This window comes from Mirounga angustirostris, unplaced genomic scaffold, assembly GCF_029215605.1.
Source record: "Mirounga angustirostris isolate CCGP_5_RB_7025 unplaced genomic scaffold, mMirAng1.0.hap1 SCAF_15, whole genome shotgun sequence".
NCBI lineage: Eukaryota > Metazoa > Chordata > Mammalia > Carnivora > Phocidae > Mirounga > Mirounga angustirostris.
Window position 1 is genome coordinate 30,705,287 of NW_026991723.1, and position 25,948 is coordinate 30,731,234.

Sequence of the window (25,948 nt, forward strand, 5' to 3'; positions counted from 1 at the left end):
ATGTGTGTTCTGAATGTATTTGGCTAAATTACATTGACATCTTCTATAGTTATTGATTGGAATTCTGCAAGGAAGATTTGTCCCTTCTCCCCTATGTACTTATTTATTCAATCACTTGTTTTTATCTGTATGGACACATGGAGATTTATTTCACTCTTTGGGCTACAATCCATTACTATATTTTTTATTTTGCTGAATATGTGCCATTTTTGGCCATTGGGAGCTCTTTCAGGCTGGTTCTGTGTCTTTTTTTTTTTTTTCTTTAAATAGGCATTACTTTGTAGAACAGTTTTAGGTTCACAGCAAAATTCTGCAGAAAATACAGAGTTCCTGTATACTTCCTGCCTCCACATATGTACGGCCTTCCCCACTATAAACATCCTGTACCAGAGTGTGGTTCATTTATTACACTTGATGAACCTACATTGATATATCATTATCATCCCAAATCCACAGTTGACATTAGGATTCACTCTTGGTATTATACATTCTATAAGTTTTGACAAAGGTATCCACCATTAAAGCATCATACAGAATAGTTTCATTGCTTTAGAATCCACTGTGCACTTCCTGTTCATCCTTGCCTCCCCTCCAACTCTTGCTAACCACTGATTTTTTCCTGTCTCCATAGTTTTCCTTTCTCAGAATGTCATTATATTTGAAATCATATGGTATAAAGCCTTTTCAGATTGGCTTCTTTGACTTAGTAAGGTGCATTTAAAGTTCCTCCATGTCTTTCCATGGTTTGACAGCTCCTTTCTTTTTAGCACTGAATAATCTATTATTGTCTAGGTGTCCCACAGTTTATTTATTCATTCACTTAATGAAGGACATCCTGCTTATTTCCAAGTATTAAAAATTATGAATAAAGCAGTTATAAATATCCATGTGCAAGCTTCTGCATGGACTTAAGTTTTCAACTCATTTGGGTGAACCCCAAGGAGCATGAATGCTGGATCAGATGGAATGAGTGTGCATAGTTCGTAAGAAATTGCCAAATTGTCTCCCAAAATGGCTGAACCATTTCGCATTCTCACCAGCAATGAATGAGAGTTCCTGTTGCTACTCATCCTCACCAGCATTTGGTGTTGTCAGTGTTTTGGATTTGGTCATTCTAATAGTTATGTAGTGGTGTTTATTGTTGTTTTAATTTGCAACTGCCTAATAACATAGGATGTTGAGCATCTTTCTTTTTTTAAGATTTATTTATTTGAGAGAAAGAGAGAGAGCACGAGCCTGTGAGCAGGGGGAAGGGCAGAGGAACAGGGAGAGAGAATCTCAAGAAGACTCCCTGCTGAGCATTGAGTCCCACATGGGGCACAATTCCAGGATGAGATCATGACCTGAGCCCAAATCAAGAGCTTAACTGACTGAGCCACCCTGGTGTCCCTTGAATATCTTTTCTTATACTTGTCATCTCTATATTTTCTTTGGTGAGGTGTCTATTCAGATATTTTGCCCGTTGTTTCATCAGGTTGTTGGTTTTCTTATTGTTGAGTTTTTAACAGTTTTTTCTATATTTTATTTTTTTCCATATTTATTTATTTTTTTATTATGTTCAATTAGCCAACATATAGTATATCATTAGATTTTGATGTAGTGTTCAATGATTAATTAGCTGAATATAACACCCAGTGCTCATCACCACACATGCCCTCCTTAATATCCATCACCCGGTTACCCCCTCCCCCTAACCCCCTCCCTCCTGTAACCCTCAGTTTGGTTCCTGGAGTCCTGAGACTCTCATGGTTTGTCTCCCTCTCTGATTTTTTCCCATTCAGTTTTCCCTCCTTCCCCTGTGGTCCTCCACATTATTCCTTGTGTTCCACATATGAGTGAAACCATATGATAATTGTCTTTCTCTGATTGACTTATTTCACTTAGCATAATACCTTCAGTTCCATCCATGTCGATGCAAATGGTGGGTCTTCATCCTTTCTGATGGCTGAATAATATTCCATTGCATATATATTTTTTATTTTTATTTTTTATTGTTATGTTAATCACGATACATTACGTCATTAGTTTTTGATGTAGTGTTCCATGATTCATTGTTTGCGAATAACACTGAGTGCTCCATTCAGTACGTGCCCTCTTTAATACCCATCACCAGGCTACCCCTTCCCCCCACCCCCCTCCCCTCTAGAACCCTCAGTTTGTTTCTCAGAATCCATAGTCTCTCATGGTTCATCTCCCCCTCTGATGTCCCCCCTTCATTTTTCCCTTCCTTCCTATGTTCTTCTTCTTCTTCTTCTTCTTTTTTTTTTTTTAACATATAATGTATTATTTGTTTCAGAGGTACAGGTCTGTAATGCAATAGTCTTGCACATTCACAGCACTCACCATAGCACATACCCTCCCCAATGTCTATCACCCAGCCACCCCATGCCTCCCACCCCCCACCACTCCAGCAACCCTCAGTTTGTTTCCTGAGATTAAGAATTCCTCATATCAGTGAGGTCATATGATACATGTCTTTTTCTGATTGACTTATTTTGCTCAGCATAATACCCCCCCATTTCCATCCACGTTGTTGCAAATTACAAGATTTCATTCCTTTTGATGGCTGCATAATATTCCATTGTATATATAGACCACATCTTCTTTTTTTTTATTATTATGTTGTGTTAATCACCATATATAACATCATTAGTTTTTGATGTAGTGTCCCATGATTCATTGTTTGCGTATAACACCCAGTGCTCCATGCAGAATGTGCCCTCTTTAATACCCATCACCAGGCTAACCCATTTTCCCACCCCCCTCCCCTCTAGAACTCTCAGTTTGTTTTTCACAGTCCAGAGTCTCTCACGGTTCATCTTCCCCTCCGATTTCCGCCTCTTCATTCTTCCCCTCCTGCTATCTTCTTCTTTTTTTTTTTAAACATATAATGTATTATTTCTTTCAGAGGTACAGATCTGTGATTCAACAGTCTTGCACAATTCACAGTGCTCACCATAGCACAGAGCCTCCCCAATGTCTATCACCCAGCCACCCCATCCCTCCCACCCCCCACAACTCCAGCAACCCTCAGTTTGTTTCCTGAGATTAAGAATTCCACATGTCAGTGAGGTCATATGATACATATCTTTCTCTGATTGACTTTTTCGCTCAGCATAATAACCTCCAGTTCAATCCATGTCATTGCAAATGGCAAGATTTCATTCTTTTTGATGGCTGCATAATATACCTTGTACATATATACTACATCTTCTTTATCCATTCATCTGTCAGTGGACATCTTGGCTCTTTCCACAGTTTGGCTATTGTGGACATTGCCACTATAAACAGCGGGGTGCACGTACCCCTTCGGATCCCTACATTTGTATCTCTGGGGTAAATACCCAGTAGAGCATTGCTGGGTCGCATGGTACCTCTATTTTAAACGTTTTGAGGAACCTCCATACTATTTTCCAGAGTGGTGGCTGCACCAGCTTGCATTCCCACCAACATTGTAGGAGGGTTCCCCTGTCTCCGCATTCCCGCCAACATCTGTCATTTCCTGACTTGTTAATTTTAGCCATTCTGACTGGTGTGAGGGGGTATCTCATTGAGGTTTTGATTAGGATTTCCCTGATGCCGAGTGATGTTGAGCACTTTTTCATGTGTCTGTTGGCCATTTGGATGTCTTCTTTGGAAAAATGTCTGTTCATGTCTTCTGCCCATTTCTTGATTGGATCATTTCTTCTTTGGGTGTTGAGTTTAAGGAGTTCTTTATAGATTTTGGATACTAGCCTTTTATCTGATATGTCATTTGCAAATATCTTCTCCCATTCTGTCGGTTGTCTTTTGGCTTTGTTGACTGTTTCTTTTGCTGTGCAAAAGCTTTTTATCTGATGAAGTCCCAGTAGTTCATTTTTGCCCTTGCTTCCCTTGCCTTTGGCGATGTTTCTAGGAAGAAGTTGCTGCAGCTGAGGTCGAAGAGGTTGCTGCCTGTGTTCTCCTTTAGGACTTTGATGGACTCCTGTCTCACATTTAGGTCTTTCAACCATTTGGAGTCTATTTTTGTGTGTGGTGTAAGGAAATGGTCCAGTTTCATTCTTCTGCATGTGGCTGTCCAATTTTCCCAACACCATTTGTTGAAGAGACTGTCTTTTTTCCATTGGACATTCTTTCCTGACTTGATAAAGATTGCTTGAGTTGAGGGTCCATTTCTCTGCTCTCTATTCTGTTCCATTGATCTATGTGTCTGTTTTTGTACCAGTACCATACTGTCTTGATGATTACAGCTTTGTAATAGAGCTTGAAGTCCAGAATTGTGATGCCAGCAGCTTTGCTTTTCTTTTTCAACATTCCTCTGGCTATTCGGGGTCTTTTCTAGTTCCATATAAATTTAAGGATTATTTGTTCCACTTCTTTGAAAAACGTGGATGGTATTTTGATAGGAATTGCATTGAATGTGTAGATTGCTCTAGGTAGCATTTACATCTTCACAATATTTGTTCTTCCAGTCCATGAGCATGGAATATTTTTCCATTTCTTTTTGTCTTCCTCAGTTTCTTTCATGAGTGTTTTATAGTTTTCTGAGTACAGATCCTTTGCCTCTTTGGTTAGATTTATTCCTAGGTATCTTATGGTTTGGGGTGCAATTGTAAATGGGATTGACTCCTTAATTTCTTTCTTCTGTCTTGTTGGTGTATAGGAATGCCACTGATTTCTGTGCATTGATTTTATATCCTGCCACTTGACTGAATTCCTGTATGAGTTCTAGCAGTTGTGGGGTGGAGTCTTTTGGGTTTTCCACATGAAGTATCATATCATCTGCAAAGAGTGAGAGTTTGACTTCTTTGCAGATTTGGATGCCTTTTATTTCTTTTTGTTGTCTGTTTGCTGTGGCTAGGACTTCTAATACTATGTTGAATAGCAGTGGTGATAGTGGACATCCCTGCCGTGTTCCTGACCTTAGGGGGAAAGCTCTCAGTTTTTCCCCATTGAGAATGATATTCGCTGTAGGTTTTTCATAGACAGCTTTTATGATATTGATGTAAGTACCCTCTATCACTATACTCTGAAAAGATTTGATCAAGAAAGGATGCTGTACTTTGTGAAATGCTTTTTCTGCATCTATTGAGAGGATCATATGATTCTTGTTCTTTCTTTTATTAATGTATTGTATCACATTGATTGATTTGCAGATGTTGAACGAACCTTGCAGCCCAGGCATAAACCCCACTTGGTCCTGGACCATTTTATGTACTGTTGGATCCTATTGGCTAGTATTTTGGTGAGAATTTTTGCATCCATGTTCATCAAGAATATTGGTCTGTAATTCTCCTTTTTGATGGGGTCTTTGTCTGGTTTTGGGATCAAGGTAATTGTGGCCTCATAAAACGAGTTTGGAAGTTTTCCTTCCATTTCTATTTTTTGGAACAGTTTCAGAAGAATAGGTATTAATTCTTGAAATGTTTGGTAGAATTCCCCTGGGAAGCCAGCTGGCCCTGGGCTTTTGTTTGTTGGGAGATTTTTGATGACTGCTTCAATTTTCTTAGTGGTTATGGGTCTGTTCAGGTTTTCTATTTCTTCCTGGTTCAGTTTTGGTAGTTGATACATTTCTAGGAATGCATCCATTTCTTCCAGATTATCTAACTTGCTGGCATAGAGTTGCTCATAATATGTTCTTATAATTGTTTGTAATTCTTTGGTGTTGGTTGTGATCTCTCCTCTTTCATTCATGATTTTATTTATTTGGGTCATTTCTCTTTTCTTTTTGGTAAGTCTGGCCAGGGGTTTATCAATCTTGTTAATTCTTTCAAAGAACCAGCTCTGTTCTACTGTTCTTTTGGTTTCCATTTCATGGATTTCTGCTCTGTTCTTTATTATTTCTCTTCTCCTGCTGGGTTTAGGCTTTCTTTGCTGTTCTTTCTCCAGCTCCTTTAGGTGTAGGGTTAGGATGTGTATTTGAGAGCTTTCTTGTGTCTTGAGAAAGGCTTGTATTGCTATATACTTTCCTCTTAGGACGGCCTTTGCTGCATCCCAAAGATTTTGAACAGTTGTGTTTTCATTTTCATTTGTTCCCATGAATTTTTTAATTCTTCTTTAATTTCCTGGTTGACCCATTCATTCTTTAGGAGGATGCTCTTTAGCCTCCATGTACTTGAGTTCTTTCCGACTTTCCTCTTGTGATTGAGTTCTAGTTTCAAAGCATTGTGGTCTGAAAATATGCAGGGAATGATCTCAATCTTTTGGTGCAGGTTGAGACCTGATTTGTGACCTAGGATGTGATCTATTCTGGAGAATGTTCCATGTGCACTAGAGAAGAATGTGTATTCTGTTGCTTTGGATGGAATGTTCTGAATATATCTGTGAAGTCCATTTGGTCCAATGTGTCATTTAAAGTCTTTATTTCCTTGTTGATCTTTTGCTTAGATGATCTGTCCATTTCAGTGAGGGGGATGTTAACGTCCCCTGCTATTATTGAGTTGCTGTCGATGTGTTTCTTTGCTTTTGTTATTAATTGGCTTATATGATTGGCTGCTCCCATGTTAGAGGCATAGATATTTACAATTGTTAGATCTTCTTGTTGGATAGACCCTTTAAGGAGGATATAGTGTCCTTCCTCATCTCTTATTACAGTCTTTGGTTTAAAATCTAATTTGTCTTATATAAGGATTGCCACCCCAGCTTTCTTTTGGTGTCCATTAGCATGGTAAATGTTTTCCACCCCCTCACTTTCAATCTGGGGTCTCTTTGGGTCTAAAATGAGTCTCTTGCAGACAGCATATTGCTGGATCTTCTGTTTTTATCCAATCTGATAGCCTGTGTCTCTTGATTGGGGCATTTAGCCCATTTACATTCAGAGTAACTATAGAAAGATATGAATTTAGTGCCATTGTATTGCCTGTAAGGTGACTGTTACTGTATATTGTCTGTGTTCCTTTCTCGTCTATGTTGCTTTTAGTCTCTCTCTTTGCTTAGAGGACCCCTTTCAATATTTCTTGTAGGGCTGGTTTTGTGTTTGCAAAGTCCTTTAGTTTTTGTTTGTCCTGGAAGCTTTTTATCTCCCCTTCTATTTTCAATGACAGCCTAGCTGGGTATAAAATTCTTGGCTGCATATTTTTGTCATGTAGTGCTCTGAATATATCATGCCAGTCCTTCCTGGCCTGCCAGGTCTCTGTGGATAGGTCTGTTGCCGATCTAATGTTTCTACCATTGTAGGTTACATATCTCTTCTCCTGAGCTGCTTTCAGGATTTTCTCTTTGTCTCTGAGACTCATAAGTTTTACTATTAGATGTCGGGGTGTTGACCTATTTTTATTGATTTTGAGAGGAGTTCTCTGTGCCTCCTGGATTTTGATGCCTATTTCCTTCCCCAAATTAGGGAAGTTCCCTGCTATAATTTGCTCCAATATGCCTTCTGCGTCTCTCTCTCTTTCTTCTTCTTCTGGGACTCCAATTATTCTAATATTGTTTCATCTTATGGTATCACTTATGTCTTGAATTCTGCCCTCGTGATCCAGTAGTTGTTTCTCTTTTTCTCAGCTTCTTTATTTTCCATCATTTGGTCTTCTATATCACTAATTCCCTCTTCTGCCTCATTTATCCTAGCAGTTAGAGCCTCCATTTTTTATTGCACCTCATTAATAGCCTTTTTGATTTCAACTTGGTTAGATTTTAGTTCTTTTATTTCTCCAGAAAAGGTTTCTCTAATATCTTCCATGCTTTTTTCCATCCCAGCTAGTATCTTTAAAATCGTCCTTCTGAACTCTAGTTCTGACATCTTACTAATGTCCGTATTGATTAGGTCCCTGGCAGTCTGTACTGCCTCTTGTTCCTTTTTTTGAGGTGATTTTTTCTGTCTTGTCTATTTGTCCAGAGGAGAATAGATGATTGAGAGAACAAAATGCTAACAGGCTAACAATGACCCAGAAAAATATACACTAAACAAATTAGATGAGACCTGAAACCAGGGGAAAAGAAAGGGAATAAAAAAAGAAAAAGAAAAAGAAAAAGAAGACAAAAACAAACAAACAAATAACAGAATATGATCAAATATGATCAGGCTGGTGCATAGATCAGTGCCACACACTAGATTTTGGGCGTATTTTGGTCCTTTAGAAGAACATGCCTCCCAAAATTTTAAGGAAAGAAAAACTTATATATGTACAAAAATAAGGGTTAATATGATGAAGTGGTGCAATATGAATGTAAAGATGATAATTATAAAGGATTTTATAATAGGAATTGATAAGATAAGAAGTTTGTTGAAAGAAGAAAGAAGAGGATTTAAAAAAAAAGAGGGAGAGAATGTGATCAGGCAGGAGATTAGAACAAAGCCATACACTAGAGATTTAGGGTATATTTGGTCTGTTAGAAGAAACTGTATCCCAAAATTTTAAAGAGAGAACAACTTATATATATGTATCAAAAATAGGGTTAACTACTATGAAGGGGTAGAATATGACTCTAAAAATGAAAACTAAAAAAGGTATTTTAAAAAAGGGATTGATAAGATGTTGGTTGAGAAAGGGAAAAAGAAAAATTCAAAAAAGAAAAAGGAAAAAGAAAGTTTAAAAATATTAACTTTGAAAGCCTAAAGAATCATGGGGAAAAAGCCATGAATTCTATGTGCAGTATTCCCCTAGCGCTGGAGTTCTGCCATTCTCATTGATCGGTGAACTTGTTCTCGGTTGGTGGTTCTTGCTGATCTTCTGGGTTAGGGGCCTGTTGCTGTGGTTCCCAAATGTCTTTGCCGGAGGCGGCATTGCCCCGCCCTTGCCCAGTCCAGGCTAAGTAATCTGCTAGTGTTTGCTCTCCGGAGCTTTTGTTCCCTGAAAGCTTTAAGTTTGGCCTTGGAGGATGAGAGTGAAAATGGCGGCCTCCCAATCTCTGCCTCGGAGGAGTGGAGAACTCGGGGCCGCACACCTCAGTGTGCCCCCAGAGAAAAGCAGTCAATCACGCCCATCTCCCCAGTCTCCTGCCGCGCCCCGTGCTCACCCGGCCTGTGACCGAGCATTTCTATCTCTGGCACACGACCCTGTGTGGAGTCTCCAAACCCAGCAGATCCCTGCAGTGCGCTCCCACGCCACTCCTCCCAGTGGAGGAAGAGGAGTCTCCCCGGATCTGCCACTTTTTGGGTTCCTGCTGGAGGAGCAGTGGCCCGACTGTGCCATGGATCACGGTTTATGGCAACCCCAAGCTGAGAGCCTGCGCCGCGGCTCCAACTCTGTAGCCAGCTTCCCTGTTTTGATACCTGGGAGTTCTGCCATACTCAGGCAACACTGGTCTTTCTGTGACCCCAATGGTCCTGAGACCACACTGTCCCAGTGAGGGTTCCACCCCCCCCCCCGCTTTAGCCACTAGAGCGACGTCCCTCAGCGGAGCCGACTTCTAAAATTTCCAATTTTGTGCTCTGTTGCTCTATCACTTGCCAGTAGTGGCTGATGGAGGCCCCCTCCCCTGCCTTCTATCATCCCAAATATTGCCTAGGATTCACTTCTCCACATGTCCTACCTTCCAGAAAGTGGTTGCTTTTCTGTTCAGAGAGTTGCTGCTATTCTTTTCTTCGATCTCCTGTTGAATTCATAGGTGTTCAGAATGGTTTGATCCATATCTAGCTGAATTCCTCGGACCAGAAAAAATTTAGGTCTCCTACTCTTCCATCTTGCTCCTCCACCTCCATTGTATATATGAACCACATCATCTTTATCCATTCATCTGTTGAAGGACATCTTGGCTCCTTCCACAGTTTGGATATTGTGGACATTGCTGCTATAAACATTGGGGTGCAGGTACCCCTTCTTTTCACTACATCTGTAACTTTGGGGTAAATACCTAGTGGTGCAATGGCTGGGTCATAGTGTAGCTCTATTTTTAACGTCTTGAGGATCCTCCATACTGTTTTCCAGAATGGCTATACCGGCATGCATACTCACTAGCAGTGTAAGAGGGTTCCCCTTTCTCTACATCCTCACCGAACATTTGGTGTTTCCTCTCTTGTTAATTTTTGCCATTCTAACTGGTGTAAGGTGGTATCTCATTGTGGTTTTGATTTGTATTTCCCTGATGCAAAGTGATGTTGAGCATTTATTCGTGTCTGTTAGACATTTAAAAAAAAATTTTATTATGTTATGTTACTCACCATACATCATTAGTTTTTGATGTGGTGATCCACCGTCCATTGTTTTCTTATAACACCCAGTGCTCCATGCGGTATGTGCCCTCCTTAATACCTATCACCAGGCTAACCAATCCCTCCTCCCCATTCCCCTCTAAAACCCTGTTTGTTTCTCAGAGTCCATAGTCTCTCATGGTTCATCTCTCCCTCCAATTCCACCCCCTCATTTTTCCCTTCCTTCTCCTAGTGTCCTCCATGCTATTCCTTATGTTCCACCATATGATAATTGACTTTCTCTGCTTGACTTATTTCACTTAGCATAATCTCCTCCAGTCCCATCCACGTTGATGTAAAAGTTGGGTATTCATCCTTTCTGATGGCTGAGTAATATTCCACTGTAGATATGGACCACATCTTCTTTATCCATTTATCTATTGAAGGGCATCTTGGCTCTTTCCACAGTTTGGCGATTGTGGACATTGCTTTTATGAACATTGGGGTGCATATGGCCCTTCTTTTCACTATATCTGTGTCTTTGGGGTAAATACCCAGGAGTGCAATTGCTGGGTCATAGGGTAGCTCTATTTTTAAAATTTTGAGGCACCTCCACACTGTTTTCCAAAGTGGCTGTACCAACTTGCATTCCCACCAACAGCATAAGAGAGTTCCCCTTTCTCCACAACCTTTCAACATTTGTTGTTCCTTTCCCTGTCAATTTTTGCCATTCTAACTGGTGTAAGGTGGTTTTGATTTGGATTTCCCTCATGGCTAATGATGATGAACATTTTTTTCATGTGTCTGTTAGCCATTTGTATGACTTCTTCAGAGAAGTGTCTTTTCATATCTTCTGCCCACTTTTTGACTTGATTATTTGTTTTTTGGGTGTTGAGTTTGAGAAGTTCTTTATAGATCTTGGCAAGGGAAACAAAAGCTAAAATGAACTTCCAAAAGTTCATTTTAGCTTTTGTTTCCCTTGCCTTTAGAGACATGTCTTGAAAGAAGTCGCTGTGGCCGATGTCAAAGAGGTTACAGCCTATGCTCTCCTCTAGGATTTTGGTGGATTCCTGTCTCACATTTAGGTCTTTCATCCATTTTGAGTTTATCTTTGTGTATGGTGTAAGAGAATGGTCCAATCTCATTCTTCTGCATGTGGTTGTCCAATTTTCCCAGCACCATTTATTGAAGAGACTGTCTTTTTTCCATTGGATATTCTTTCCTGATTTGTCAAAGATTATTTGACCATAGAGTTGAGTGTCCATTTCCGAGGTGTCTATTCTGTTCCATTGATCTATATGTCTGTTTTTGTGCCAGTACCATGCTGTCTTGATGATCACAGCTTTGTAATATAGCTTGAAGTCAGGCATTGTGATGCCCCCAGTGTTGGTTTTCTTTTTCAACATTCCCCTGGTTATTTGGGGTCTTTTCTGGTTCCATACAAATTTTAGGATTGTTTGTTCCAGCTCTGTGAAAAATGTTGATGGTATTTTGATAGAGATTGCATTGAAAGTGTAGATTGCTCTGGGCAGCATAGACATTTTCACAATGTTTATTCTTTCAATCCTAGAGGATGGAATGTTTTTCCATCTCTTTGTGTCTTCCTCAATTTCTTTCATAAGTGTTTTGTAGTTTCTAGAAAATAGGTCCTTTACCTCTTTGGTTAGGTTTATTCCTAGGTATCTTAGGGTTTTTGGTGCTATTTTAAATGGAATTGATTCCTTAATTTCTCTTTTTTCAGTCACATTGTTAGTGTATAGAAATGCAACTGATATCTGTTCACTAATTTTGTATCCTGCCACGTTGCTGAATTGCTGTATGAGTTCTAGTACTTTGGGGGTGCTTTGTATATTTTAGATAGCAGTCCTTTATCAGATATGTCTCTTGTAAATTTTTTCTCCTAGTGTGACTTGTCTCCTCATCCTGTTGACAGTGTCTTTTGCAAAGCAGAAAATTTTAATTTTAATGAAGTCCAGTTTATCAATTCTTTCTTTTATGAATCATGAGGTCTTTGGTGTTATACCTAAAAAGTCATTGCCAAACCCAAGATCATCTAGATTTTCTCTTATGTTATCTTTGCACTTTACATTTAGGTTTATGATCCATTTCAAGTTAATATTTGTAAAGGATGTAAAGTCCTGGTACTTCTTTTTGATGTGGGCATTCAGTTGTTTCAACACCATTTTTTGAAAAATCTGTCATTCTCCATTGTGTTACTTTGTTCTTTTTTCAAATATCATTTGACTATATTTGTGTGGGTCTATTTCTGGGCTTTCCATTCTGTTCCATTGATCTATTAGTCTTTTCTTTCACCATTCTTTCTGCCCCATTGTCTTGATTACTTTAGCTCTATAGTAAGTCTTGAAGTGGATAGTGTCAGTCCTCTGACTTTGGTTTTCTCTTTCAATATTATGTTGGCTAGTCTGGGTCTTTCGCCTCTCTATATTACATTTAGAATCAGTTTGTATCCATAAAATATAAATATTTCTGGTATTTTGATTGGGATTACATTTAATCCAACATTGAATCTATACATCAAATTGGGAAGAACTGACATCCTGGCAATATTGAGTTTTCCTATTCATAAACATGGAATGCCTCTCCATTTGTCTAGTTATTCTTTTATTTCTTTCATCTGAGTTTTGTAGTTTTCCTCATATAGATCTTGTACATTTTTTGTTAGAATTATATTTAAGTTTTTCATTTTGGGGCAGTGCTAATGTAAATAGTATTGTTTTTAATTTCAAATTCCACTTGTTTAATGCTGGCATATAGGAAAATGATTGGCATTTGTATATATCCTGTAGCCTGCAACCTTGTTATAATTGCTTATTAGTTCCAGTTTTCTTGTTCATTCTTTCAGATTTTCTACATAGGCAATCACATCATCTGCAAACAAAGATGGCTTTCTTTCTTTTTCCCCAATCAGTAAGTTTTATTTCCTTTTCATGTCTTAATGTAAGACTTCCATATTGTTGATTTAATTTCTTTAATAGATATAGTCCTACTCAGATTGTCTATTTTTTTCTTTTCCGTTTAAGATTTTATTTATTTGAGATAGAGAAAGAGAATGAGCAAGGATGAGGGGCAGAGGGAGAAGCACACTCTCTGCTGAGCAGGGAGCCCAATGTGGGGCTCAATTCCCAGACCCTGGGCTCATAACCTAACCTGAGGCAGACACTTAACTGACTGAGCCACCCAGGTGCCCCTAGATTGTCTATTTTTTCTTGTGTGAGTTTTGGTACATTCTGTCTTTTGAGGAATTGGTTCATTTCATCTAGGTTATCACATTTGTGGCCAGAGTTATTTATAGTATTCCTTTATCATCTTTTTAATGTCCACAGCATCTGTAGTGATGTCCTTTCATTTCTGATATTAGTTACTTGTGTCTTTTTTTCTTTTGACTGGGTAGAGGTTAATCAGGTTTATTTTTAAAAGAATCAGGTTTTGGTTTCATTGTTTTTCTCTATTTGCTTTTGTTTTCAATTTCATTGATTTCTGCCCTAGTTAATACTTTTCTTTTGTTTACTTTGGATTTGTTCTTTCTTTTCTAGTTTTCTAAGGTGGAATCTTAGATGATTGATTTTAGAGCTTTCTTCTACAAGGCTACAGAGTTCCCTCAAAACAGTGTTTTCACTGCACCCCCCAAAATTTGATAAGTTGTTTTTTCATTTAGTTCAAAATATTTTAAAATTTCTATTGAGAGTTCTTTGACTCACATGTAATTTAGAAATGTATTGCTTAATCTCCAAATATTTGGGCATTTCCCAGCCTTCTTTCTATATTGATTTCTAGTTTAATTCCATTGTGGTCTTAGAGCATAGATTGTGTAATTTTTGTTCTTTTACATTTATTAATGTTTTAGATGTAGAATGTGGTCTATCTTACTGAATGTTCCATGTGAGCTTGAGAAGAATGTGTATTCTGCTATCATTAGGTGAAAGAGTCCGTAGGTGTTAATTATATCAGTTAATTTATGGTGCTGTTGAGTTCAACTATGTCTTCACTTGTTTAATGCCTGCTGGATCTATCTATTTCTGATAGAGGGCTGTTGAAGTCTCCAACTGTAATAGTGGATTCATCTATTTCTTCTAGCAGTCCTATCAGTTTTTGCCTCATGTATCTTAATTCCATGTTGTTAGGCACATAGACATTAAGGATTGTTGTGATTTTTAGGAGCAGAGAGTCCCTCCTGTGCTCGCTGACCACAACCAATTTCCCTGCTCCACTGCTTGGGCACTCTATTGGTTCAGGCACCCCCGTTGGTTCTTGTCTCCTGGGATTCTAAGACCACAATGACCCACCTAGAATTCTGCCCTTTTCATCCCCTGAGCCCTTTTCAGAAAGGGGTGTCTCTCCCTGGAGCAGATTTCTAAGGGTTCCGATTTTGCACTCTGGTGTTATATTACTTTCCAGTAGCCAGTTTGTGGAGGCCCCCTCCCCCCTCTATTTATCTTCTGACATTTCCTCTCAGATTCATTTCTCCACACCTCCTACCTTGCAAAAAGCAGTCGCTTTTCTGCTTGTAGAGTTCCAGATATATTTTCTTACATCTCAGGCTGATTTTGTGGGTGTTCAGGATGGTTTGGTAGATATCCAGCTAAATTCAAGGGACCAGATGAAACAAGGTCCCCTACTCTTCTGCCATGAGACTTACTTTACATCCAAAGACAAATTGGTTGATATTGAAAGGATAGAAAAGATATTCTATGCAAACAGTAACCAAAAGAGTGCAGGGATACCTGTATTATCAGACAATATAGTCTTTAAATAAATAAAGGTTATTATGCGAAGTGAAATAAGTCAATCAGAGAAAGACAATTATCCTGTGAGTTCACTCATGTGGAATTGAAGAAACAAAACAGAGGATCATAGGGGGAGGGAGGGAAAAATAAAATAAGATGAAATCAGAGATGGAGACAAACCATAAAAGACTCTGAACTATAGGAAACAAACTGAGGGTTGCTGGAGGGGAGGTGGGTGGGGTGATTGGGTAACTGAGTGATGGGCATTAAGGAAGGCACAAGATGTAATGAGCACTGGGTGTTATATGCAAATGATGAATAACCGAACTCTACCTCTGAAACTAATGACACACTATATGTTAATTAATTGAATTTAAATAAAAATTTTAAAAGGTTATTAAAAATTATGTTAATAAAAGTTTCAATACAGCAAGCTATAACAACTATAAATAATTACACATATAATAAGATCAAAATAAGAAGCAAAAATAGGCAGAATCAAGGGAGAAACAGATATTTCTATAATAACAAGGAGATTTCAATCTCACTATCAATAATGATTGTACAACCAGACAGAAGATAAGGAAACAGAAGACTTGTGCAACGAAATAAAAAAACTAGATCTAACAAACATTTATAGAACACTGTACTAAACAACAGAATACACATTTGTGTCAAGTGCACATGGGGCATTCTTCAGGAGAGACCAAACATTAGGGCACAAATTAAGTCTCAATAGATTGCAAAAGAAAGGTATTATACATAATCTCTTCTATGACCATAGCAGGATGAAGTTAAAAATTAGTAACAGAAGGAAAACTGGAAAATTCAAATTTGTGGAAATTATAAACAACACTCTTAAACAAACAATAGACCAAGTTAGAAATTACAAGGGAAATGAGAAAATACTTAGAGACAATGAAAAGGAAAAGACAATATATCAAAATTACTGGATTCAATAAAAACAGTGTTGGGGGTGAAATGCATAGCTAAATAATATAAAAACATTGGAAAAATATGCCAAAGAGCAGGCTAAGCCACACTTACTTTAAAACATTGCATTTTCTTCCACAAAAATATAGAATAATATGAAAACAAATTACTAGTGTGTTTGATTGTTAGAAGCATCATTCAAGCACTCCTTTCTTTGGTAAACCTCTATTAAGCAGGGTGCTGTGCCCAGGCTTAACAAAGTGTACACTTAAATGTGGTCCAGAGCTAAAGTCATACCAAATGTTATCTGTAGTTGCTTTGCCCTCCTTCAGGTGCAGAGGCCACTCTTGCTCTCAAAGACCACACAGAAAAGAAGGCAAATGTGTGGGAAGTGTTGCTCAGCAGTCTCAGTGGTGCAACAAGCCAACCATTACAGCTGTTATGATCCCCAGGACCCTGAAACTGCCCAGCACTATAGCAGGCATCAAGAGCAGGCATCAATCTCTGCTGGTGTCACATGGTTACCAACCCAGACTTTCCCCTTCCATGAAATCAGGCAGTACCAGAAATCACAGACATATGGATCCTCAACAGTCTTTTACAAACAGTCTGAGAAGTTGCTCAAACCTTGCAGCCTGACCTGTACTTCCAGAGTAGGTCCATTAGGGCTTTATAGGAAGCCCCCAAAGCCCACATGGTTGGCCTGTTTGAAGACACCAAGCTCTGTAGCTATCTATTCCACAAGGCATAGTCTTGTCAGGTCCTACAGTTGCAGTGGGGCTTCTATGGGACAAGCACCTGGTCTGTGGGCCCATGATAGGAGGTTTATCCTCTTATGGGGATACAGATGTTGGATTTTGCTTTTCCCAAGGATGTTACTAAAACAGATAATGCAAATGAAAAAATTAAGGACTGAAACACTGGCCCTCATAATATTTGGATATAAGGCATTTATGCAAGGAATAAGGTTTAGCAATTAAAACTGATGTCAACTTAATGATTTCTGTTGCAGACTTATGTTCAGTGGACACCATCCTTTCGCTATAATCTTGTATGCTGTTTTCCTATATCTTGTGAATACTGTCTTCTGCTCTGTTCCAATAATTTTGACATAAAATAAATTATGCTATCAAGCAAAAGACTGCTTTTGGGCTCATCATGCCATTTGATTTCACCTCCTCTGGCTCCTAAAACATTTACAGGTAGGGTCATGCCCACACCACTGATGAGAATAAGTTTTTCTTAGGAATATGGAAGGGCCTCTGAAAATTGAGCTCAATGTCTCCTCAAGTCCTTGTTAAAATTTTCCTTCAACCCAGAAGATGAGTTCTCAAACTGTGGCCCAAGTCATGCCCCCATGAACTCCATACACTGGCAGGGGATCTTCTACTACTTGAAATGGTGTTTTTTCCAGGTCCTGACACACCTGTGATGAAGAATGTGAAACCTCATGGCTTTTGCCCATGATTAGAGACAAGTCAGGGGCAGATCTCTGAGTCCTTTTTTTTTTTTTTTTTATGGCAGTCACCATGTGATTCCATTATGCAAAAGAACTCAGGATGTAGTTCCTGTGTTAAAAGGCATTATTGGTCACACATGAAATCACTTTCAATACAACAGGGAAACAACTTAGGGCAGTGGTGGTATCATATGCTAAAAGCATTTAGAAAGTGTGTATGTGTGTGTTTGTGTTATTAGTACTATCCTCAAGTGTGGCTTCTTTCTAGAATGTTTATACATCTTGTGTATATGCCTGCTACCCTGGACTGTAGCGGAGAACCCAAGTGACAATACTTCTTAGTTCTGGCTTCTAAAAACTTCTATCAGAGAGAATATTAGGGGAAAAGGGGGAGATGTAGACTCATTGGCGGTAGGGGCTTTTTATGTCTTTGTTCAAAAACAATTTCCTGGGAACTAGACACTTAATGTTTTGGGCTTAGTCATGTCAGCAAGTTAGCAGAGCCCAAGGTTTCAAGCACTTTAGGGATGGTGTCATCAGATAGAGTTAGAAAAATTGATGCCATCATAATGTGAGGAACTCCCATCCAATCAAGGCTAAGTCTCCTTTAGGTCTAGTTTATCCTTTTGTTTTACTATGAACTATAATCTTGCTTTAAGCTTTTTTAAAGAACACATTCACTTTGATTTTTAGCATTAGTAAAATAATGATGAGAGTTATTATTTATTGCCCATTTACTCTGTGCCAGGTTTGGTTTTAAGTGATTGACATAGATTAATTCAGAAAATGCTCCCAAAATGGATTGTAGGTAATTACTATCATTATGCACCTTTCACAAATGAGGAAACTGAGGAACATAAAGAACTGACTTGCCCCAGGTCAAAGCCAAACAGGAGGGGGAAGGGAATAAATACCCAAGTAGTAAAGTCAATAAGCCCCTTGGCACATGCTGGGTCTCATAATATACATAATAAAGTTCACTTTTATGATTTTTAAAATCAACTGTACTAACACATAATTTATGTAAAATAAAGTGCATGCATTTTTTGTACATTTTGATGAGTGGCACTTATTCAGCTTTGTAAACACTATCATAACCTAAATATAGAACATTCCATCACACTAGAACATTCCCTTGTTCCTCTATCCAGTGAATCCCAAACCCCACTCCTAGGCAACCAATGATGTGCTTCCTATCCCTCTATATTAGATGCCTTTTCTAGAATTTCATAGAAATGGGATCATACAGGTTCTTGTGCTTGGCTTCTTTTCCCAGACTAACCTTATTGAGATTTATCAATGTTGATACATCCATTAGTAGCACTTTCTATGCTGAGTGTTATTCCATTGTAAGGTAATATCACTATTTACACAATTTATCTGTTGATGGACATTTTGGCTCTAATTTGGCGCTACTGTGAATAAAAACTCCTTGAACATCTTAATAAAATTCTTTAAAAAAACTTAAAAAAATTTTTTGGTACAGTGTATGTTTCTTTGGGGGCAAATATCTAGAACTAAAATTGTTGTTTGTAGGTATGATACCGTTAACTTTATAAGGAACTATCAAAGGGATTTGTAATACTATCACATTACAATTTTATTTTGCATTCCTTGATGACTAAAGCTTTGGACATCTTTTCTAGTATTTATTGGCTATCTATATATCTTCTTTTCTGAAATGCCTGTTTTAATCTTCTGTTTTGCCCATTTTAACTAGGTTGTTTGTATTATTATTGCATTATAATTTTTAAATCTGTATTAGTCTCAGAGGAAGAACTTAGTGATTCATCAGCTGCATACAATACCCAGTGCACAGTACTTCAAGTACCCTCCTTAATGCCCATCATCCAGTTGCCCCATCCCCCCACCCACTTCCCTTCCAGCAACTCTGTTTGTTCCCTATATAGGGTTGAGTCCCTTATGGTTTGCCTCCCTCTTTGTTTTCTTATTTTATTTTACCTTACCTTCTGCTATGTTCATCTTTTTCATTTCTTAAATTCCACATGCGTGAAATCATACAGTATTTGTCTTTCTCTGACTGATTTATTTAGCTTAGTATAATATCCTCTGGTTCCATCCACATTGCTGCAAATGGCAAGATTTCATTCTTTTTGATGGCTGAGTAATATTCCATTGGATATGTATGTGTATGTGTGTCTGTGTGTGAATACCACATCTTTATCCATTCATCTGTTGATAGACATCTAGGCTCTTTCCATATTTTGGCATATGTTTTAAATGTATTGGTGACCCTGAGATAATATAAAAGTACACACAAAACATTGTTTGGCTTCTTTGAAAGGAAACTGTTTAGTAACAATAGTCTTTCCTATATGCACATGTCAGAAAGAAAGAAGGAGAAATGAAATGTAGTATGGGATTCTGACTTTTCAGCTATTTCCTGTAAAAGGTTTGTTATTAATCTACATGTGGTAAAATGTAGCTGATGTCAGAACAGTTACTGAGCAAGGGGTACATAATTCTATTATAATGATGTTGAGTTCCAGTACACATATAAATACCTGGTAAGTGGCAGGCATGTATACAAACTCACATAGATAAAAAATAGAGAACTCAGAAAATATTCACATACATTCCATGCTGTTCAGTTTATGCAATTTATTTCTTATTCTTCTAAAGCATCTTATTCTAGTGAATGTCTAGGTTATCAATATTGTTATGTTTGTTTTCATAATGAATATGAAACAATAGTCTTATGGAACAATTTCTAAGCAGACGCTATTACTTACCTTTCTCAAATTGATAGATTCTCCCCCTGTAACACATTCTGAGAAAGATTAAAGTTTGATAACTTGCTGAAAACTTTCATACATTTACAATTCAATTATCAGATAGTTAATGAAATATTATTTTTTTGGTAAAATATTTCCTAGGTATGTTGAAATGTTGAATTTCTTCCACTGATATTTACCTGACCGATGAGGAGTTGTTGTGGATAAAAACTATGGTCATTCAGGATATTGTCAGGGGTTTCTCCTGTGTCAGGTTTCTGATATATGCTGAGTTCAGATATCCACAGAAATCATATTCATAGGCTTTATTAGTTGAGGGTTGGTGAGTATATGTTAGTATAAAGTATACCCAAGCCTGTAGAAACTCAGTAGAGAACAAGTTTATTTCCTCGCTGCAAAAAGGTGGTGTACATGGAGGAGAAAACTCCATTCCAGTCACTCTTTACCCTGTTTCCTTGCATCTTGTATTCTCCCATCTTCAGTGCATGAGCCCCATGGTTTCACTGGTAGTAATCTCCACTCCATTCTGATAAGGGACAGGAGAAAAACTGAGAATTTGAGGAATGTATTAAATGAGACTGGTCATTGACACCCACATCCACATCCTACTAGCCAGAGGTTATTAATATGACCCCATTTGGATGATACTGGTTGAGAAATTTGGACGAGGTGTGGCATGAGGGAAAAGAGTAAATGGTTATTGGTGAACAATTAATAGTCTATATGGCATATGGGGATTACTTCTGTGTAAGTCAAATTGAGGGCTGATTTGTAATAGAAGAATTCCCCACATCCATTATTTCATTTTTTTGTCTGTGTTGAAATACTGTGAGTTCTTTAACCTTTAAGTATTTTCTGTTGTACTGAGAAAGCTGGCTTTTGGCTAAAGGTTATCAAACACTTATTACATTCTCAGTTTTCTCATTATCATTTCTCTGATGATGAGTAAATTTTGATAACTGACACAAAGTTTTCACATTTTTATTACATTCCCAGACCTTTTCTGCAGTGTGAGTTTTCTGAGGATTGAGTACAGAGTACTTCTCACATTATCTTTGTAATTTCTTTGCTGGGTGAGTTCTCTGATCCATGATGAGGACTGCACTCTGGCTGCAAGACTGCCCATATAAAATATATTCCAAGAATTTCTCTCCTGTGTAAGTTCTCTGATGTTTTTGAAGGTATGTATCTTGCAGAGGAACTTGCACTTGTTTATTCTATCCATCGGGTTCTCTTTCTTTTTTATATTGTGAGATTTGATTTCTGGCTCAAAGTTTTTCCATATTCTTTACATTCATATACTTAACTCCCTGTGTGAGCTTTCTGATGTTCTCTAAGGCTTGATTTCTGGCTGAAAGTTTTCCCGCATTTATCACATTTATAGGGTTTCTCCCCTGTGTGAGTTCTCTGATGTACTCTGAGGTTTGACTTCTGGCTGAAAGCTTCTCCACAGTGATTACAATTAAAGGGCTTCTCTCCTGTGTGAGTTCTCTGATGTTTTCTTAAGACTGACTTTTCACTGAAAGCTTTTCCACATTCATTACATTCATAGGGTTTCTCCCCTGTGTGAGTTCTCTGATGTCCTCTGAGATTTGATTTCTGCCTGAAAGTTTTTCCACACTCATCACATTTATAGGGCTTCTCCCCAGTGTGGGTTCTGTGATGCACTCTGAGGTTTGATTTCTGGCTAAAAGCTTCCCCACAATGATTACATTTATAGGGTTTCTCCCCTGTGTGAATTCTATGATGTCCTCTAAGTTGTGATTTCTGACCAAAAGCTTTCCCACATTGATTGCATTTATAGGGCTTCTCCCCTGTGTGAGTTCTATGATGTTTTCTTAGACCCGACTTCAGTTTGAAAGCTTTCCCACATTCATCACATTTATATGGTCTTTCCCCTGTGTGAGTCCTCCGATGATTTCTTAGGCCTGACATGTGGCTGAAAGATTTTCCACATTCATTACATTCAAAGGGTTTCTCCCCTGTGTGAGTTCTCTGATGTACTATGAGGATTGACTTATAGTTGAAAGATTTCCCACATTCATTACATTCATAGGGTTTCTCCCCTGTGTGAGTTCTCTGATGTATTCTTAGACCTGACTTTGCACTGAAAGCCTTCTCACAACCATCACATTTATAGGGTTTCTCTCCTGTGTGAGTTCTCTGATGTTTTCTTAGGCGTGACTTCTCACTGAAAGTTTTCCCACATGCATGACATTTGTAGGTTTTCTCCCCTGTGTGACTTTCCAGAGGCTGAATCAGGAATGAATTCATAGTACAGGATTTTCCACATTCATTACATTCATAGGGTTTCACTGTTATGTGAGTTCTCTGATGTATGTTGAAAGCTGACTGGCAACCTAATGTCTCTGTACATGTGTCATAGTCAGAGGATTTGTCTGTTGTGTGAGTTCTCTGATGCACTGGGAGGGCTGGATTATGGCTGAAATTCTTTCCATATTCAAAGGGTTTCACTCCTACATGAATTTTCTGATGTTCTCTAATGTGTGATTTTTGGCTGAAAGGTTTCCCTTCTGTGTCAGTTCTTTGAGTGATCCTACTGAAATTATTTCTGTTTTCAGTACATTGATATTCATTAAATTCATAATGACTCTTCTCCTCTGGATTACTGCTATGAGAGACTATAAGAGTTGATTTATCACATTGTTTTCCCCCAAATTTACTGAATTTATAAGATTTCACTTTTGGGTGGGTACTCCCAGATGTAATGAGGGCAGTCTTTTCAAGGAAAGCTTTTCCACATTCATTGTACTCAGAAGCTTGCTGCAAAGTCTGAATTGCCTGATGCTGAATGACTTTCTCTTTATGACTGAATGATTTCACATTTTTACTATAGACAAATGATTTCTTTCCAGTATTAGTTCTGCCCTCCTTAATACTGAGGAGCCATTTCTCACATACAGTAAGCTCATGAGCCTTCTTTCTTGAATACTGACAGTGTGGAGTCAATGAGCTGAGACGCAGGTAAGTAGGCTCTGTAGTGTCAAATTTATAGGGCATTGTTCTTGCAGGTAAAATGTTTATGTCCAGATTACATGGTTTTTCTGAAATCTCTTCTGCTGTAGTCAATGATTTGTTGGTGAATAAAACTTGCCACAAATATTTGCCTTGGTTTTCTAGGCTCTTCTCTGAGAGTTGATTAGGTTGGGAGTCTTCTAGAAATGAGAAAATTAAAAATACTTTAAGATATTTAACACACTTCTTATGGAATGGGACTTATAGATATATGCCCTATTATGTATTTGATGCCTCAGTTTCCCAACAATAAAGTAATTCCAAGTATATAGTCTCTTTTTGTTAAAAAAAAAAAAAGCTTTTTGTAGTAGCAAGAGAAGAAACTAGAAAAAAATATACATACGTATTTGGCCTCTTAAAATATAGTTTTCAGAATTGGTTAAAGAAGAAGATATAAAGGAAAGGAACAATTGAGAATGGAGAATATATTCAAGAGAGTTAGATCTTGGGAACAGAAAAGACAGGAAAAAAGTAGTGAATGGGATGAATTCAACAAAGATTATGGAACTAAGTAGATTAAAAGGCTTCCAATGGATTTATCGGAGGTAGAATTTGCATTAGGGAAAAATACAAGTCTAGATTCTTAGTCAAATATAGATTAAAATGGTAGCATAATCATTAGACTATATGATTACGGTTGGAGCTCCATTTTTTCCAGTCTATACAAAACACTAAAACTAATTTATAACGGTACCAACTAACTCATGGTGAAAGAAAAAAAGTTTGCCACGCTTTAATTCTCTCTGTGGTATCATTCACAGAAACATAAGTGTATCAGTATAAATAAAAAAAAAATGATGGGCATTAAAGTAATTTTTCCACCTATATTGGAGTCACTGCTCTATCCTGGTTCTGGTACTTTGTTATTATTGTCCAATAGTGAATATCTCTTGGTCATCAAACCTTAACTTTTCTCTTTTCAACTTGCTCATAATTTTCCCCAAACTAGTCTTGCTTGCCCAATCTTTGATTCTGTTTTTCAACATATCTAGTTTTTTTTTTTTTTTTTTGACTGTGAGAACCTTAAGGATCATGTTTCAAACTGGCCCTAAAAACTACAAATATCCTTTATATTTATTCACCATAAGTTTCTTATGCATAGGGGTGCCTGGGTGGCTCAGTCATTAAGTGTCTGCCTTCGGCTCAGGTCATGATCTCAGGATCCTGGGATCGAGCCCCGCATCAGGCTCCCTGCTCAGTGGGAAGCCTGCTTCTCCCTCTCCCACTTCCCCTGCTTGTGTTCCCTCTCTTGCTGTGTCTCTCTGTGTCAAATAAATAAATAAAATCTTAAAAAAAAAGAAAGCTTTAAAAAAAATTTTTCTTATGCATATTTGACTGTTATTGCCCTGCTACTACCCACACTCCTAGCAAAAACGTCAGGCCTATGCTAAAAATACTTGAAAGCCTTGAATACACTGCCCTAGGTGCCAAGAGATGAAAGATTTAAGTGATTCAGGGCAAATTTCACACTAACATGTTCATTTTGTGTTCTAGCTACCATTCCACCAGTCCAAAGTATTTTCTGCTCTAATCTTGCTATCAGTCCCCATTAAATGGTTCTTTTCCAGCAGTAACTTTATACTCACACTCTTTCCCTAAATTGCCCTCCATTCTAGTCTTAGGACTATAATAAATCTAGATGCCCTTCAGGTACAGCAAAGCTATCTTCATTAAACTTAACAACAGAAAGGCTTCTAATATCTTCTCACAAATTTAAGCAACATTTATTTTAAAATCTGAAAGAAGTATCATTCTGCCTGTATCATTCATTTCAACAAGGGATATATAGAGAGTACCCATATTTGTGACTCATGATTTTTAAAGTAAATATCATAACCCAAATCAGGAGGCATCTTAAAATTGATGGCAAGCCAGTAGTTAAATGGGCAGCATTTTCTCTTTCTTGGTTGTACTTAAAATACTGGTTCATCTTTTAATCAACAGTACCTATATTATATGAAATATATTTTATGCAGATTTGCTCACTTTTCCAAAATGAAACCTTCACTGTGATATTCTTTGCATCCTTCCGTAATACGTCAGTGGTCCATAAAAAGCAGTGTGCTTCAGAATTACCTAGAGAGCTCTGCACACACAAGGGCTCAGATCAATTGCTGATCTACACTTGAGGATTCAAAAATCCTAAAAATTTGACTTGGGCATTAATTTATGAATAGTGTCTTCTGAATTAATCAATATGAAATAATTATCTCCATCTCATTTTGGAATCAACCCACAATGTTATTAAAAATATTTACCATATAATACATACCAAAGTAGAAGAATGAAACAGACCATTCTTTTGGGGGGAATGATAATCCAGGTGAGAAAAGGAGCTCATCTCATTCAATAACCGTATCTAGCACAATAACTGTATCTGGCACAGATATTTTACTATCTTTTGACACATCCATCAAATGATTTAAGAGTTTACAGAAGAGATAAAATAGGCTAAAATATTCCAAGATTATATTACAGAAGTAGGAACCTGTCCCCAAACTTATAATGAATAATAGTGCTTTCTTTCCTTTTTCTGGCTGAGGTTAGCTATTTTTTTTTAATTAATTAATTTATTTGAGAAAGCAAGAATGAGAGAGAGAGAGAGAGTACATGAGAGGGGGGAGGGTTAGAGGGAGAAGCAGGCTCCTCGCTGAGCAGGGAGCCCGATGTGGGACTTGATCCAGGGACTCCAGGATCATGACCTGAGCCGAAGGCAGTCGCTTAACCAACTGAGCCACCTAGGCGCCCCAGAGGTTAGCTATTTTATTTACTTTTATTTCAAGGACTACCTTTTGCCTTATAATTTATACTATTATAGTTTTTATTACATCTTTTATTTTTTATTATTATATGTATATAATAATATAAGTATTATTTACTTTTATTACATCTTCCTTGCTTGTTAAAAAAAGGACACTTGATCCGTGTTTTTCAAAGGTCAACTGGTCAAGGGGTGCTGACCACCCCCCAT

At 37.8% G+C, this 25,948-nt stretch overlaps 1 protein-coding gene across 1 annotated transcript in view; it reads right to left on the bottom strand.

Moving 5' to 3' along the window:
- Nucleotides 1-20,074: 20,074 nt before the first annotated feature.
- The window catches only part of ZNF782 (zinc finger protein 782), a 65,854-nt gene continuing 59,980 nt past the window's right edge, over nt 20,075-25,948 (bottom strand). The window contains exon 5 of the mRNA XM_045882386.3: nt 20,075-23,117. Within this exon, the coding sequence (XP_045738342.1) occupies nt 21,244-23,117 (1,874 nt within the window). The 3' untranslated portion in view covers nt 20,075-21,243. The remainder of the gene's footprint in view (nt 23,118-25,948) is intronic.